This window comes from Heliconius melpomene, chromosome 18, assembly GCF_056956725.1.
Source record: "Heliconius melpomene rosina isolate 202511_hmr_F chromosome 18, ASM5695672v1, whole genome shotgun sequence".
Classification (NCBI taxonomy): domain Eukaryota; kingdom Metazoa; phylum Arthropoda; class Insecta; order Lepidoptera; family Nymphalidae; genus Heliconius; species Heliconius melpomene.
The window spans coordinates 16,197,299-16,214,898 of NC_140406.1; the positions used below are offsets into that span (position 1 = coordinate 16,197,299).

At 34.1% G+C, this 17,600-nt stretch overlaps 1 protein-coding gene across 15 annotated transcripts in view; it reads right to left on the reverse strand.

The window, feature by feature from the left end:
- The window catches only part of LOC146529726 (muscle calcium channel subunit alpha-1-like), a 70,337-nt gene that overhangs the window by 18,307 nt on the left and 34,430 nt on the right, over positions 1–17,600 (reverse strand). For 13 of the 15 annotated variants that reach the window (XR_014879011.1, XM_085201806.1, XM_085201814.1 and 10 more), the window contains exons 3-22: positions 13,588–13,796; positions 10,768–10,873; positions 10,249–10,388; positions 9,079–9,185; positions 8,715–8,867; positions 8,204–8,400; positions 7,742–7,845; positions 7,435–7,625; positions 6,107–6,210; positions 5,559–5,674; positions 5,214–5,316; positions 4,871–5,022; positions 4,466–4,583; positions 4,128–4,220; positions 3,847–3,967; positions 3,454–3,539; positions 3,235–3,341; positions 2,644–2,807; positions 2,083–2,233; positions 772–907 (exon numbers count right to left, since the gene is read on the reverse strand). Coding sequence is in view for 14 of the 15 variants with exons in the window: in XM_085201806.1 (XP_085057932.1) it covers positions 772–907; positions 2,083–2,233; positions 2,644–2,807; positions 3,235–3,341; positions 3,454–3,539; positions 3,847–3,967; positions 4,128–4,220; positions 4,466–4,583; positions 4,871–5,022; positions 5,214–5,316; positions 5,559–5,674; positions 6,107–6,210; positions 7,435–7,625; positions 7,742–7,845; positions 8,204–8,400; positions 8,715–8,867; positions 9,079–9,185; positions 10,249–10,388; positions 10,768–10,873; positions 13,588–13,790 (2,652 nt within the window). In the remaining variant the exon portion in view is untranslated. Of the gene's footprint in view, positions 1–771; positions 908–1,567; positions 1,701–2,082; positions 2,234–2,643; positions 2,808–3,234; positions 3,342–3,453; positions 3,540–3,846; positions 3,968–4,127; positions 4,221–4,465; positions 4,584–4,870; positions 5,023–5,213; positions 5,317–5,558; positions 5,675–6,106; positions 6,211–7,434; positions 7,626–7,741; positions 7,846–8,203; positions 8,401–8,714; positions 8,868–9,078; positions 9,186–10,248; positions 10,389–10,767; positions 10,874–13,587; positions 13,797–17,600 lie in introns of all 15 variants that reach the window. The other 2 variants (XM_085201810.1, XM_085201809.1) reach the window with 1 other exon arrangement.

The window sequence follows — 17,600 nt, forward strand, 5'->3', positions numbered from 1 at the left end:
GTTCGAAGATTCGATTCGAAGTTCGAAGTGTTTATATAATGCAATAAGCAAAATATTAAACATATATTCCTTAAACTTCTTCGAATGTAAAAAAGCAGTTACTGCTTGGTTGCGAAGCCTAGATTATGACTCTATAGAAGCCCTGATGCGACGTTGAATTTGCACTACACATACACATACACACGCAAACGCACCCACGCACTCACGCACTCACGCACACACACATGCACACACACACACACAACATTCCACAGGCACACATAAACGCACACACGCACATACCCAACCACACACCACCCACGAACAGACAAACACATGCACACATTTTAGCTTAAATTGATCTATATACATAAATTTAGTTATTTATTATTATTGTTTGTTTTCTATATATTTTGTATTGTAAAGTAGCTATAATTATATCCTATTTATTTTTGTTTTTGTTTCCATAACGAATGTATGAAGTGTTATGGAAGAGCGGGGCCTCCTGTTACAAGTACTAGTATTATACTAGTTACTTACTAGGCTGGTCTCATTACTTTCTTGTAGCTATATAATATGTGGAACTGAAATAAATATTTTTTTTTTTTTTTTTATTTATTTGTTTTGTTTATGCACGGTTTTATGTAGTTTGAATTTTATTGAACATGGTCATGAATTTCTGAAGACTTAAGAATTCAAAATATTGAAATCAAAAATATCAACTAAATGATATGTACTAATTAATTTCTTTATCAATAATATTCTAAAAGTCTGCAGCAAGTTAAAACTTACCCAATTTCGAAATCCCTTTTGGGCAGCATCTAATGGATCTTCTGCAGCTAACATAGCCGACGAGAACATGATACACACCAGGATGATGTTGCCAAATGTTGATGACGCAGACATTTTGTAGCAGAATACACGAAACCTAAAATAATAGACACGTTATATTTTTTGCAAATGTTACAAAATGAAATAGAAATTGATGATATACATATAATATCTTTTGAATTTTTAATTTTAAACCGTTATGTAATTTAGAAAACACATGTATCTAATGGAAAGAAAGATCAACACAAAGCGAAAGATACGACACCTTTATTACACATACAAACATATTTATACAATTTTATTATTTAAAAAATATTAAAAAATGTGTAACATAAGCTAGTTCATGCAAAATTATAAAATATCGACAAAACTTTTATTTGAGCTCATGCTATTAACACAATATATAAGAACCAAAAACATGCACTAGTATCTCGGCATGTTCTAAAAATATAGAAATGTCTATCTATAGGTCTAAAGTACCATACGTTCACTTCTATTAACATAGTCCTCTAGTTTCATGCTTCTATACAAGAAAGCTGAACTCTACAAAAATACCTAACCTCTAACATCGGAGCTTAAAGGTACCCTGTAATCTCATTGTCGATATTTTTTTAGTTTTTGAAGTAATTTTGAATGGAGGACAGCACTCGTGCACAAAATATGAAATGATGCATATAGACACGGACAAAATGAACGGAGGTGAACCAATCAGGACGCCAATAGCACAATGAGTCACGGGTACCGAGTGACCGATCACCTGTTGGTTGGTGAGAATATGAAGAAACTACTAGCGTTCGGTATTGGCGGCGTCTGATTTGGCATATTCAGTTCAGAGATCCGCCTCGGTCTAGCGGTTACGAGCGTTCCCTCCTCTTCGAGCTCGCCGCCATCTTTGTGATAGAAACATATGACATTCCTTTCATTCAATTCTAGCTACGAATACTTAAATATAACCTTCGCACCTATAAGAAACATTACGTGTTCATGCCGATTGTGACGTCCCTATGCCTACTTTAAATCAAATGCAATTAAAGAATGTGTTTAGCTAAAAAATGTGAGAATAAATTAAATACAATAACAAAAATGAATAGCTGAAAGTATTAAAATTGATTAAGATAAAGGCATAAATACTGAAACAGAAAAGCTCTGACGATGTCAGTATCATTCTCACTCGAGATAGAACTGACACTCATCAGAGAAATTAAGAAACAAAAAGAAGAGGCAGATAAGAAAACATCTAATCGGAAGCGCCGGTCCGCGACGATCCCTAACCTGTTGTCTTTGGGAAATATGAAGAAGGAGGAAGCATCAGGGATCGGCTTGGCCGAGTCCCGGATGTCCACCTCCGAGAGGCGCCGTGGCCGCGCTGACGACGTCGTCGGCTTGCGCCTCAAGCGCGGCTCGTCCGAGAACTCTGTGCTCACTGTATTTGTTTTGTTAGCTAATTGCTTGGTTCTCGATTTCGTTATTACTCTGCGATAATCTTTACTTGATTATTGTAGAGTAATTCAAATAGATTATTTATTAACCAGGTTTGGTTGTGCTATATAAGATGGAAATACACATAAATATATTTATGAGTATAGATAGTCTATTAGATATTACAGTTTAAATAAATATCAATATTTCTATGTACCACCTATACACCTATGGATATATTTGTTCTGTCTTATGCTGTTAAAAACTAATAAAAATGCTTATATCTAATATAGACATAAATATAATAAAATAATATTCTCTTCTTTTAATACCATTTGAACAATAAATGAATAAAAATTGTATTAAGATTTTATATTTTATGTAATTTACTCATATTGTAAACATTTTTCTTACCAATATGATTTCTCTGATGATTTTCCATTTCATCTATTTCTTGTTCTTCCTCAACTCTCTCATCGTTCTCCTCATCCATACCCGGGTCTCCTATATCACCGTCTATATCATCGTGCGGTTCACCTTCAGATCCAGTTTCTTCTCCTTCGTATTCTCTTTCAGAACTAAATTAAAGGAAATACTTAATAAGGAATGTAAGTATTTACTTTTTAAATTAGTAGCTTGAAGTCGTCGTGACGCAGTGGCATAGCGTGTTACTGTGAACGCGACGATTTTGGGTTTGATTTCGACTTGGGGGAATATATTATTTAATATTTTCATTTCCTTGCATGCAACGGAATGGCTAACACTAGGTTGCGATTGAATCAGCGTCTGTCTACCCTGCTATATGCGGTATATATAAAACGTGAAGCTAATTATTATTAAATGTTTGCATTTAATATCGTTGTTAAAAAAGAACACATAAAAACATATTATTTCACCAAAATAAAGGAATAAAAGAAAATCTGCATATAATATATCTCTTATAAGAAACTATTTGCCACTTAACCCAACAAATAAGAGCTGTGTTAAACTTTCTTAAGCACATACTTATCACTTGTGTAAACATCATCGTCGTGTATATACTCGTCATCGGTGTCAGCGAGAGCACCCTCAACTTCTCCTTGCTCCTCTCCTTCTTTTTCTTCTGCAGCTTGCTGAATACACATTTGATTAGTAATCATAATTTGAAAGCAAAACATTGTAAAATGTATATTTTCAGATTTTATTAATGAATAAACTAATTATATATAGCAAAACAATACTCACTCCCTCTTCTTTTTCAATATTGGTCAAGGATTCGGCATCAGCCAAGTTATCAACGGCGATGGCCAAGAACACATTCAGCAGAATATCTGAATTGCAATTAAAGAAATATAGGACTTATGATAAAGTAAAAATTAAGATACATTATGTATAAGATATCTGATAGGGACTCAAACGCGACTTCGTCCGCTTAAAATGATTGTTACGTTATACCCAAATTATACAAAATCTTAACATAAATTGTAACTTATGTGTTATTCTACACTTATGTGTTACTTTCACATTTATAGTATTAGTTTATAGTAGTTTATCTTATCATTAAGATTATGTTATGATACATGCTTTTTAAAAGGTAATCAAGTAAAATCTAATCTATTATATATTAATAAAGGATACAATTGCCGCAAATAAACAGTATGATGAAGTAGATGCAGGCGAGGATGCCGAAGGTGCCGACGCCGCCATACGCCTTGATGCCTTCATACATCACCGCGTTCCAGTCCTCGCCCGTCAGGATCTAAATTAGGAATAATAAGTGTTTAATATCTAAGTAAATCTGATTGTGATATATTTTTTTATTGTTATTGTGTTGCCAGAACATAATGAATGTAAGGTTAGTAAAAATTATATTTATTTAATTTAAAAGTTATAATAATTTTCATCATTGTGATATTTACCTGAAAAACCGTGAGCAGCGCTTGCCAAAAACAATCGAAGTTGTGACGATCCTTTTCTTCTTCAGGATCATAGTTGAACTTTCCACCGAAGACCTATATCAAAGCAATACGTATTTTATTTATCGATATCATATCATATCATTACTTTCCGTCGAACTCTGACGGCATTTCATCTTGAGTGACCAACTCAAAGCCACCTAGCACTTAGCCTTGTTACCAGAGCGAGCAAAAGAAAATATTTAATATTTTATTTCCTCTAGTGGGAATCGAATCCACAACTTGTGCTCGTGCGCCACGACAGACCTAGATTTATTTATTTAGTTAAGATCATTATTTACCTGCATGCCCAATAACGCGAAGATCATGATGAAAAGAAAAAGCAGCAGCAACAAAGACGCGATAGATTGTATAGAATTCAGCAGCGACGCTACTAGATTTGATAGAGAACGCCAGTACCTGGTAATAATAAGAAATAGTATATAATGAATATAATATTAATAGTATTGGTACATATATTTTTTATAACGTTAATATATTATTATATTTTAGTTTGTTAACTTTTATTCCGGGATGTAAAATCTATTGATTATCTTTTGTGTAACACCTAATAATACTAATTAATTATAGCAGCTTGAAATGAACTTTCTTAATAGGATTCCTCGCGTATATTTTGGTCTAAGACTTTCCTTTAAAATGCGTAAAAATCGCGAATATGAAAGATTATATTACAGCAGTTGACATACTTAGTGACCTTGAAGACCCTCAACAACCGCACACAACGCAACACAGAAACACCCAGTGGTGGCATCAGCTCAGTCTTCGTGAGCACCATCTCACTGATGGAACCGACTACCACGAAGCAGTCGAAGCGGTTGAACAGGGAGACGAAATAACCCTAGAAAAAAGGCAAAATATAATTCATGAATTTGGTGTAAAATGTTCACTTACAAAATATAATTTTAGTTATTTTTTTACAATTATCCACTATATTTAATTTAAATTAAAACTGTTATTACTTATTTTTAATCTACCCAATATCTTTAACGTTTAATATTATTCTATGTAATAAAAATATATTTAACACACCTGTAGGCCCAAGCTGTACATCTTGACCAACATCTCCAGAGTGAAAAGGGCCACAAAGATCGCGTTCCCGTACTCTTGGAAGTAGTCGAGCCAAGTTGGCTGTCTGTGCAAACACAATTATTTTAGAATGTTATAACTTATAAATAATTGAAAATAAAATCTTTAAGAAAAAAATACATAGTCCATTTATAGCGGAAGGCTTAATTACATCACGTTTATCGTTTCATAGCTACCATCAGCACTTGTTTTTAATAATTTTGTCAAGTGTCATACACAAGTGACCTAGAAAGCAAAGTCGAAGGTATAAGCTAGTGCTAGATTAATAAATAATCATTAATAACTCACTGGTAGTGTTCACTGGCGAGCACGACTGTGTTCAGGAAGACCAGCACGATGATCAGCCAGTAGAAGGTCTGCGATTTGACTGCTCGCCGACACGCGCGCTTCATGCGGCGGTTTACCTGGAAGTGGAAGATTATACTCTGAGCAGACCATATGTTTTGGGGCGGTCATGGTGTAGCGAAACAGTTTATGGCGGTAAAGGTGGTTGTGAGTTCGTTCCAAGCTTTGGTAGGATGAATTATTTTTGCCAAAGCCAATTTCTCTTTATTGATTTTAGTAATTGAATGTGATTCTAATTTGTTCACATTAATAGTTTTACTTTTTTTCTATGCGGAATCGCTTGTTTTATAACTGTAATTAAACAGATATACATGAGTATTATAGATACAAATCTTGAGGAATCGTTAATTTATTTTTTATCATCTTTGCCCATAAAAATACATATAATAACAAGAAGTACACGTAAGTAAAAGTATATATATATATATAATTTAATTTTGTATACAATTAATTATCCTGTGTGAAAATACTATATATAATAGGTATGTTACCTTATCAAAATCTTTCTTCCACATTCTGCCTATAGGCACTTTCTGTTGCTCCGCCGGCTCTATGCCCAAGTGGTCTGTTGAATCATGATCGGTCTGATTCTGGCCTTAAAATAAATTTTATAATGTATATATTTATATTAATACAATATAAGACTTTGTGAATTCTGATTTATAGATTGCATTTCCTCGAATGAAAATATTAAATATTTCATTTCTTTAATTATTATTTTATTTTGTTTTGTTAATGTTATTGTTATTTTGTTAATTTTCAACAAAATCGAAAATGAGAATAAAAAACATGAGATTTTTTTATTATTTCAATTCATAGTAAGGGTCAGTCAGCCTAGGCCCTGCACTATTTACGTTCATGTTACTCATGTTCAGTATGGTGACCGAATCTAGTCGCTTCCGGTAACACCGTGCGGAGAGTCTTATGGTGCTCTACCAAAGACTGTTGTTCTCTCAGGCCACAATTAGGCCAAAAGTAGCTCAATCTACTTACTACTATTCCTTAAAATTCTTCGAATGTAAAAAAGCAGTTACTGCTTGGCTGCGAAGAATAGATTATGACTTTATAGAAGCCCTGATGCGACGTTGAATTTGCACTATACATACACACACAACATTCATACAGGCACACACACACGCACACACACACACCTACTCAACCACACACCACCCACGAACAGACAAACAGATGCACACGTTTTAGCTTAAATTTATCTATATACATAAATGTAATTATTTATTATTATTGTTTGTTTTCTATATATTTTGTATTGTAAAGTAGCTATAATTATATTCTATTTATTTTTGTTTTTCTTTCCATAACGAATGTATGAAGTGTTATGGAAGAGCGAGACCTCCTGTTACAAATACTAGTATTATGCTAGTTACTTACTAGATTGGTCTTATTACTTTCTATGTAATAATAATATGAGAAACTAAAATAAATATTTTTTTCTTTTTTTTTTCTTCTACTACGTAGTCGAGTCGGCCGACGCAAGGAATACTTTGTGAAATAGCAAAAAGGTAGAAAGGTCAAGCGCTTCAGTCTCAATTTTGTGACTGAAGCGCCAACCCGAAATGCATGGCGCACCGGCTCGTCTGCCCCTAACGCACGGTGACCTGCTCGTGTGACGAGTTGGTTAACGCAACAGTTAATGCAGTCAATAGCAGAAATATCCAATTATTGATAGAAGAAAATAAAGATCAACCGAAATTAAACTAAACAAAAGTAGGTAAGAATCTATAAGTATCGCAAATAGAGTACAAAATTGTTACAACACTTTAATTTAAATGATTACTACAAAATTATATTAGTTTACCTATTAAATTTCCAATTCCATAGTCTCCCTTAAGGTCGGTAGTGTCGTGTTGGTCTGCGAGCGGCTCTAAGTACTCTGCCTGCGTAATCCAGTCCAAGTAGCCCTTTAAATCTTCTTCCAACTGCTGTTTCTCCCTTAATTTCTGGAAGTCGCCTCTATTTTTCGCTTTTTCTCTTTCTTTCGAGAACTCTCTGGAAATGAGAATGAGAATCTTTTGTTTCTAGAATTGACGTGATAGCATCATATTTTCGCTTATAGCAAAACTATTACGAATTGAATAATTTAAATGTCTCTTGTAACTACTCACCCGGACAACACACCGAGAATTAAGTTCATGACGAAAAAAGCCCCCAATATTACCATTGACACGAAGTATATCCACTCCCAGCTGTTGCCCATTGCGTCTTGAATCTGGAAATATTTTATTTACATTTTACTTGTTTCCAAAGACCTAACCACCGTTTAAAAATTTGCTATATTAAATATTTAACTAGACGCTAACAATTAAATAGTGGTGATAGTGCTGATTGACCTCTTTCGAAATATGAAGCAGACGATTATATAACCAATAATCACTTAAAATATACTAAAGAAATATCGAGCAATCATCAGATTTACACATTGAACCCAATCAGCCCACCAACTTAAATGAAGATTAAATATGTAGACATGCAGCCTGTATTACTGCTTTAAATATTGTGGAATATTTCTTATAACATTAATATAGAGAACTCTGTATAAAAATATTATAGTTGTGTTTGATGCTTACATTATACATAACATCGGTCCATCCTTCAAGAGTGATGCACTGGAACACCGTCAGCATGGAAAGGCCGAAGTTATCAAAGTTAGTGATACCGAAGTTGGGGCCGATCCAGCCTTCCCTACATTCCATGTCCTCACCGATGGAAGAGCAATTGAAGCCATTGTCAACGTCGCACGGGTGTGGATTATCCATTATTTCGTCTATATTTAAAAAAATGAAATAAATTGAAATAATAAAAAAAATATAAAACAAAGACGAAATTTTAAAATCGATTCATATAGGATGGAGACTGTGTATTGTATTTATGTGAGTGTACACACATAGTACGAGTAAAGGTGTGGCGATAGTTTGAAGCGCGGCGCATTCCATTATTAACTGCACCTCTTATATTGCTAGAAAAGTCACATGCTTGCAGGAAATAAAATATGTTATATTTTCTCGCTCTGGTAAAGTGGGCAACGGAAGTGTCCTGATGCAAACCTTTCTTTAATAATCTAACAATATCAAAACGTACCTGTTAATTTATTATAACATGATTTATGCATCTTCCCGGAGAACAGCTCAAGGCCGATGATTGCATAGATGATGATGACGAAGATCACCAACAGCGCGATATGCAGCAGTGGAACCATCGCCTTTAGGATTGAATTTAAGACGATTTGTAAACCTGGAACAATTTTTTATTAGGTTGAAAATAGGATATAACGCACTTTCTTGAATAGTCGCGCCCCTGTGCCATGACTGGTCTCTACATATATTTTTTTGTTTAACTGTTTTACTATCATTCAGTCACGAATTTTGTAATATATTAATTACAGTTACCAAGCATCGGTTTACAGGTTATCTACAAAAATAATAAATCTAAGTAAAACACTCACTTGGCACTCCTGACACGAGCCTCAAGGGTCGCAATACTCTGAAAGCTCGAAGTGCTTTCACGTCGAAGGCGTCTTTAAATATACTTGATAGCACCGTGCTCACCATTCTGGAAACGTATGTGAAATGTTTATAATATGATATAATAAAGCAAAGTCCTTCCTAATACTTACAAGTTAGATTAGAAGTAGCTTCATGCTTTTACCTCCGTCAAAGAAGGAACTCAGAGTTAAAACTCTCCGTTCGTGCCTTGATAACAAATTAGAGACCAGAGCGAGGCAATGAAAATAATTCATTCCCCGACTGGAGGACCGACCTTCGGAAGAAGTGCCTAATGCTATGATCTCTTATTTTGTGGTCTATCATCGATATTGTGTTATCTGAGGTCCATCAGGGTTTTCCTTTGTCTCACTACTACTCATTATTGCTTGAAAAATAATTTAGTTTTACGAACCAAGGTGCGAGAGATTAGTAAGGATAAATAATTAAAAATAACAATTCTATTATAGTTAAATTTTACATTTATATAATGAATGACGGTATTCCATCTTGGAATCCACGTTTTCCTTCTACCCAGATGTAACACGTCAACGCGGGCTTTTACTTATTCAGGTCGTCCCAAAGCACTCGTTCAAAAGCAACCCACTTTGAACAACTTTGTTCCTTTGTTACCGGCCTTTGTATTTTTATAATGTAGGATAATAAATACTTTTGATTGGAAAATTTTTGGTTCTGGAATTGTAAAAGTAATATTTTTTGTAAATAGGTGCAAATATTATTTTGTTTTTTATTTGTTTAATATTTCACATTTGAGGAAGAGATTTCTTCACTTTGACGGCAGCTGGAATCTAGTATAAAGACATTCCATTCTCTGCTTTCCGCCTGAATTGGAACCACCGTGGCTCTGTGTGTTAGGTTAGGTTAGGCGGAACTTGACGCTTAGCGTACTGAGTAGTGTGTCTGTCTCTTCGTCAGCGGGAACTATAATTTTTAAATTTAAAATGTAATCTATAAGACATATCAATTTATGTATGTTTTAAAAAAGCAGCATCTGTATAGCTTGCGTGTATTTTTGTGATTTTCTGACGTGTCATGACATTTCTACATATTTTCTGAACCTCCACGTGGTAGGTTAGTGAGTAATTCCAATTTGTATCAGCTTAACGACTTACCCTATAACGACAATGGTAAAGTCGAGTAGATTCCACCCATTCCGGAGATACGAGCCGGGGTGCATCACGAAACCGTACGCTATGATCTTCATCACACACTCCCCGGTAAATATTACCAGAAAAATATATTCAATTTTTTCCTGTAATCAGAATATAGGAACTTAAGCTATATAAGAAAAAATAAGTTATATAAATAAAATGATATATTCATTGAAGTAAATTTGTGTCGTATTATTTATCATCTATGTTGATATCCAGAACAATATACAGAATGATTCTCGAAATCTTAATATTAATGTTAAATTAAATAAAAAAATATTGTATACGCTTCAGATGATCTCTTATCATAACGTATTTTATTCTTTTTACGCGTCATACATAACCAAAACATAATAAAACACTGTTCTCCTTTTCTTGCTAACTATCTATATCTATATATATATATATATATATATATATATATATATATATATATATATATATATATATACATTATATATATGACAAAGATATACATACCAAAACCCAGTTGGTATAATTCGAATCGCTCGCCGGGTAAGGAGTGTAGACAGCAAGGGCGATGCAATTAGCAAATATCGTTGTCAGGATCATCCACTCGAACGGTCTGTGTACTGAGTTAGGGCATATTGGGGCTCAAACGCTTGGGGCATGCTGAACAGTAATTGAATATTGGTGTTGAGGCGTTTGATATAGTGGAAGGTCATCTGACTTCGATTTTCACTTGGATGAATGATTATATTGAAATTATTTTTATTTATTCAATCTGTTGGGCAAACCACGGCGTTGAATTCCACCTCTCAATCTGTTATCTCTCGAAAATTTAAATGGACAGAACGGGGAGCGTAGCGAGAAAAAATCGGGCTGCTTTTTTATATAATGTTGGTTTTATCTGCACGTTTAAATCCTATTAATTGAAATATAATCGCATAGTAGATTAGACAAATGGAACCTATTGTTAAAGTAGTTTTAACTCTACAATTATGAAAGCATTCATTGCTCTAGTGTGGATTATTCATATAAATTCGGCAGAACATTAAGAACGTACAAATACCTACTCACTAACGTTCCTGGTTCTCCCACCCAGCAATAAACGACGCTAGTAAAAAATAAACCAATATACAACTACAAAAGTTAAATCCATAATAAATTCAAGTCAAAGAATGTTTTTTGGTATATGTATAATAAATATAAAATGGTATCGTCCATGTGTCGGAGTCACGAACACCATAGAGCGTGGAATGCCAGCCTGCCGTGACTAATCTAATAAGCAACGTTCTGTATGTTAACATTACCACCAATTTGTTACTCAATTGGGTGTAATACTGAAAAAAATCACTTTTAAAGCTTTAACAATTATGTTAACACGATAAGAGTGAGCGTTTAGTTCATTCATTCGTTTTTAATTTGATTCATTATGCTGTATAGTGGATAGTTTTTATTTGTTTCTGTTTGTTGTGCATTTTTAAATAGTTAGTAGTGAAAACTTTCTTTTGAGAATAATCCACCCAAACATTTTCCCGAATGAGAAACTGTCCTTCCCCGAATAAGGCTTTAATAATCCTTTTTTTCTATTTACTAACTATGACACCAGATTATTTTATGAAAACAGATACAAAAATTGTTTACAAATAATATTTCTTCTACATAAACAACAATTTAGTCATTTCGCTTTCAATTCGCAGTTCCATTGTGAAGCTCGAGGTATTTCCTGAAGGGCAATCACCAAATGTTTGTTCTTTCATTCACTCAGTGCCACTATTTGGCGTCGTGCCAGTTTACTTCAATACATTGTGTTTTTTATGTCTTCTTTTTAGCTTTATGTAGTGTAGGCCGATAGAGTGTATCTAGTGTTAGGACGCTGTTCTCCACCTAACACCCAGTTTTCAAGATATTGCACGTGGATAATAATTCTTCCCCCTGAGTGATAATCGAACCTACAACAGCTGCGTTTACAGTTACAAGCTGTGCCAATGCGCCACGAAGGCCTCTTTTATTTCTTCTATGTTAAAACATCTTTTATGTCCGGTGGGATAAGCGAAGAGAATCCACGGCTAAGAAACTACGTTATTTAAGAGCTTGAGTTAATTATAGTTTATAGTGTTATGGGATTTCTATAAAATTTCAATACAAAAAAACAAAGGTCGTTGTGTCACTGATTGTAAACGCGACAGTAAATTCGATTTCCACTCGGGAGAATGAATTGTTTTCATTTCCTCGCTTCCACTCAACACCCAATGTCTCGAAAATCGCCTTTGATTTCCGTGCTATAAGAGGAGTACAGCGTAAAGGTAAAAAAAAAACAAAAAAAAATAATAGGCAGTTAATCCGGTCTAAGTAAAAATGAGCACTTGTCTCTTAAGGAGTAGGTACTTGAATGTCAAAGAAAATTAAGGTAGTGAAACAGAGTGAGTAATGAGCTTTTTAACTTTCTCATTCAACGCCGATGTGTCCTAAATACATAAAATATCTAGAACAAAGTGTTTTTTTTTTAACTTTTAAGTTTAAGTACTTTTATAAACAAAAGTTTTATAGTTTAGTTTGAATATTTTTCTGCGTAGCAGCGGACGGCTGCGGGCAGAGAGAACCTACTGTCGACGTTATTTAATATACAACAAGATAAAGAAATTAAATAAAATATTTAAAGTGACTGGTCCAATTGTTTAATTTTTTCAAAAAACAAGTTGACCTTTAGAAACATCACAGATTGGATGTCAAAGATTAAAAAATTAAAAACAAAACATTCAACTTTTAAAAGCTCAGCGACATTTTAAGCTCAATATTTTCAAATTTAAAATACATATATTTTCGCAGAGACTGTTTGTTACGAAGTTGGCAATCCGGAAGTACGATTGAGGAGGTTGAATCACGCTTGGCTGGCATCGCGCCATCGGACCAGGTATTGGATTTTTCAATAACATTTAGATGAATATTGGCTCAATATACATAGAAATGTGTAGTAACTATGAAATATTAATATTTTGCATAAAATATTGAAATAGTTTTTCTTTTTATTAAGAGACAAGCAACCTTTTATTTAGTTGGTAGGTATTTTATTTCAGAAACTTTATATGGAAGTTAATATTTGTACCTTTAACAAAACCTCTTGAAATCTAATGAAAAATGTCTTGTAGATTTAAACACCATGTTTATATTCATCTATACTTCTATAGTATTATTTTAATTTTCAAGCCCCCTTGTCGCTCTAAGGCTAAGTAAGTAACTAAGGGCTAATAAAGCCCTTTAAATGTGTCAAAAAGTTAATCTTATTATTATGGTATTAATATACTAGCTTAGAAAGTTATATTTTCAAAAGGATACTTCCATTCAACAATGTCAATACACAATTTTCTAAGTGGATTCTTTAGTGTAAGGCAGAAGAGAGCTCGCTTAGGCCTTTCTTGCTGGACTTTAGGCCCTCTCCGAGGCGGCTTGCGAGGAGGCACTGGCACGGGGATAAGAGGCCCTTCTGGTGGGTTGGCTGGTGTTTGTGCGACCTCTTCACCGCCCTCGGTTGCGTTCATCTTGATCTGAAATCATATTTTTTATTATTGTGTCACTTCAATACTTTCAACAGTATTTTACATAGCTAGAGAATATATTATTGTTCATTTCAAAGACTTTATACTGGGAACCGTAAGACATTTTTGACTAAATAGATTAGGGAAGCACCCTACCAATAAGCAAGCATCTATGTTATACCTAAACTAAATGTCGATCGCAGGTTTTTTTACAAGGAATATGAGATGTAAAAAGTGCTGCGTTGTTTCGCAAAGGCAATAACTTTAACTTTCGCGGAAAGATACTCAGGAGAACGAAGTGTTTTACCACTAGAACCTAGTGTTCATTATATACCCTGCATTGATGGAAAAAGTGTGAAGGTGTTTTTTTATACGCGCCATAATTTTGACTATGGCAAGTACTCTGTATTTGTACAGAAACTTGCCTATAAAATATTTTAATATGTTTAACAATTGCAATCTCACGTTGACATGTTGTAACAATGAATGCAACATGATTTTAATTCCAGTACCTAATTGATAAAGTAATAATTTAATAATAACTTATAGTCACGCCAACAGGACGATGTCACGAAGTTGGCCTAATTTATGTTTTTCTGTAAGGAAATAAGTTATAATTGTTTGTTTTTTTTGATTAGGGTAAAATGGAAAAGCTTTGCGAATTAAAATTCGCAAAGCTTTTTTAAAGCAAAAGCAAAAGCAAATTAAAATTCGCATTCGCAGGCTCAAGCGTGCGGTTGTAAACGCTACAAGCTGTGGGTTCCATTCCCACTCGAGGAAACAAAATAATTAATATTTCCTCGCTCTACTAACGAGACAAAGCGCTGTGTTGAGTTCCGTCACTCAACACGCGTTGGAGGCACTGAGTGCCGGAGGCGGTTCAGAATTCAGCGAAAAGTGGGACGCAAAAAGGGGAACGCAAGTGTCCTAACGGGAAAGGAGTGTCTTAACATTAGGTTTCCCGTTTTCCTCTGCCTGGCCTGCTATGTGCGGGATACAGCGTGAAGCTAAAAGAAAGAAAGATACAATGTATATTTGTAATGCATAAGTAATTCACTTATAAAATCATTATTTCATAAGTAAAATCTCCTAACTATAAAGAGCTCTTCATACAATGAGTGAGCGCGAAAAGTTACTTTATGCTATATTTGTTTAAAATTTAGTAAAAGCCGGCTTTATCATACTAAGTGGGTATATAATAGAGGTGGGTTGAATAAAAAACTTAACCATAAGTTTTACTTTTATTTGTTTTAAAAGTATAATAGCTCAGGAAAATTATAATTTCTTTATAAATGGATCTAAAAGTGCTCTTCCAGGTAGGTATGTTAGACAAAATCAATATTCATTCCCACATAAGTGTATTGGTAAGACATTGCCTTAAGTGTATTGGTAAGACATTGCCTTCCCCTCGCTCCGCACAATTTCCGAGACATTGAGTGTTGAGTGGAGTAACTTAACGCTGCACTTCGTCGTGTTATCAGAGCGGAGAAAAAAATAATTCCCCGAGTGGATATCAAACCCACAATCATCTCATTTACAGTCAGAAGCTATGCCACTTCGACCAACTATTAACCGACTGATCATCGTCTACCAGATCATTTGTCAGGGAGATTGATGGTCAGTGACGTAGTGGGGGGGAGGGGGAGGCAAGGGGGGGCCCCATCATGCCCCAGGCGCCGCTTATAAAGGGGCGCCAAATAATCTGTAAAACTATTTAAACATACATATGAAATTATGTAGTGTTCGCCTGGGGGGCGCTGTGGAAGTATTTTGCCCCGGGCGCGAGTTAAGCTCGATACGCCACTGTTGATGGTGAAACAGAAAAAAACTATTGGCAGCCTCTGATGATTACAATGAATATCAGATAACTATCTAAAATTTTATAAATAAGCGGTGAACCTCCCTCTTTTCTCCATCCCTCCTTTCTCCATCATCATTAGATATTATATAAAATATTTCAAACACGTAACATACGAGCAAAATCTCAAGTGTTTAAAGTTCAATAGCTCATAATTTGATATTAATAGCTGGTTCGCCGTTCGCTCGAGACGTGCCTTGTATCTATCTTATGACGCCTTTATAGATAACTTGGCAGCACCTTGGTGTTATAAACATACCTACATTACGTTACTATTACTATACTAACTCATTATTATTTTGTTTTAAAAATAAAAATATTAAATAACAGGCCGTTGTGGCGTAGGGTGCGACTGTAAGCGCGACGGTCGAGGGTTCGATTCCTATGACGACGAGGCAGAGCGTGGCATTTAATACAGAATATACTCGTAATAACTGTGTTTCATAAATTAGATACTACAGTATCTAAGTCAGAGGTGGCTAAGTGAGAGATGTATGAAAATTAAAGTCGCTTTTGGATATATGCATTATGAAGTTTAACTTTATTATTATAACATATTTTTATATAGTTTTGTTTTATTTAAAAAAATTAAACTTTTTTATCTCACTTCACATCTCTTCAACAATTTAAAAAATCGCACAACTATAGAAAATACAAGCTGAAACAGTTACTTTTAACCTTTAACTATGGACGTGAATTTTTTATAACATACATGTGGACGTCGGGTCTGTCAGACCAGTGTATTTATTGGTCATATTCCGTCTGTTTTTTAAAGGAAGAAGACAATTTTATGTTTTAGTTTACATGAATAGCCTCAAATCAAACAAAATCAATATAAATAAAATCGCTTTTTATTAAAGTTTACGCATTACAACGATTTAAGTAACTTAAAGTCACAATTTCAGTCTTGGGCCACATGGAATGACTCTTAAGAAAGTAATACTATAAAAAAAAGACAGATAATAAAATAAATAATTTTTTATCAAAATATAAAGTCTAAGAAATAAAAAAAATAAAGAAATTACATCTTATGTTATAAAATAAAAATTTTGACAACACCTCAAGATAAGGTACAATTGAACATCGAAACACAATGGCTTTCAACATTGTTGGCTAACAGGACGATTGCAGTCAACATAAGTATGTGTTGTGTTTCTAAATATCTTTTGGGGGCAAAGTATATATGTTTTTCAAGAACCCAAAACTAATTTTTTAGCTTCAAGTTCAATAAATGATAGATCCGATCGCGAAACGCGAGTCAAAGTCATTCTCAATTCTTAGAGTAGTTTAGTACACGAAACGCGTCTTTTTATTTGATAAAGTGCTATTTTCTTTATAAAATGTCGTCGTCCAATTCTTTTGTTTGATGTTGATTATAAAGTACCGATATTTTTGTCCCTGACGTGCTAGGTCGATCATTTTTTTCCATTTTATCATAAAAACTAAAAAAAATTAATCTTTTTTAGGTAAATAATATTTATATTACTAAAATATATAACAAACAATGCAAAATAATACATGATATACAACAATAAAAACATTTGAATACAAATAATACAATTAAAATATTAAAGTATATTTTGTAATATTATAAAAATATATGGCGTTTTGAAATCATTCATGTATGGGAAACATGGACGTCGGGTCTGACAGACCCAGACGCCGTTTAGAAAGTTAAATACTCACGTGTTTCGAACCCAGAGACACAACCACTGCTATCTACATTCATTTTGTCACTGATACGAAAGGTACTGAGAGACTCAGTGGCGGAGGTCACCGAGAAGTGGCCGATTTGTAGAATTCGTAGAACTGTCTGGTCTGTCAGACCCGACGTCCATACTTAAAGGTTAATAAAGAATTGTTTTGTAATTTGTTCCCTTCAAACCGAAGGCCAAAGTAAAATAAATAAATGAGTTACCTATCAGGAAGAGAAACATAACAAATTATATTTCAAA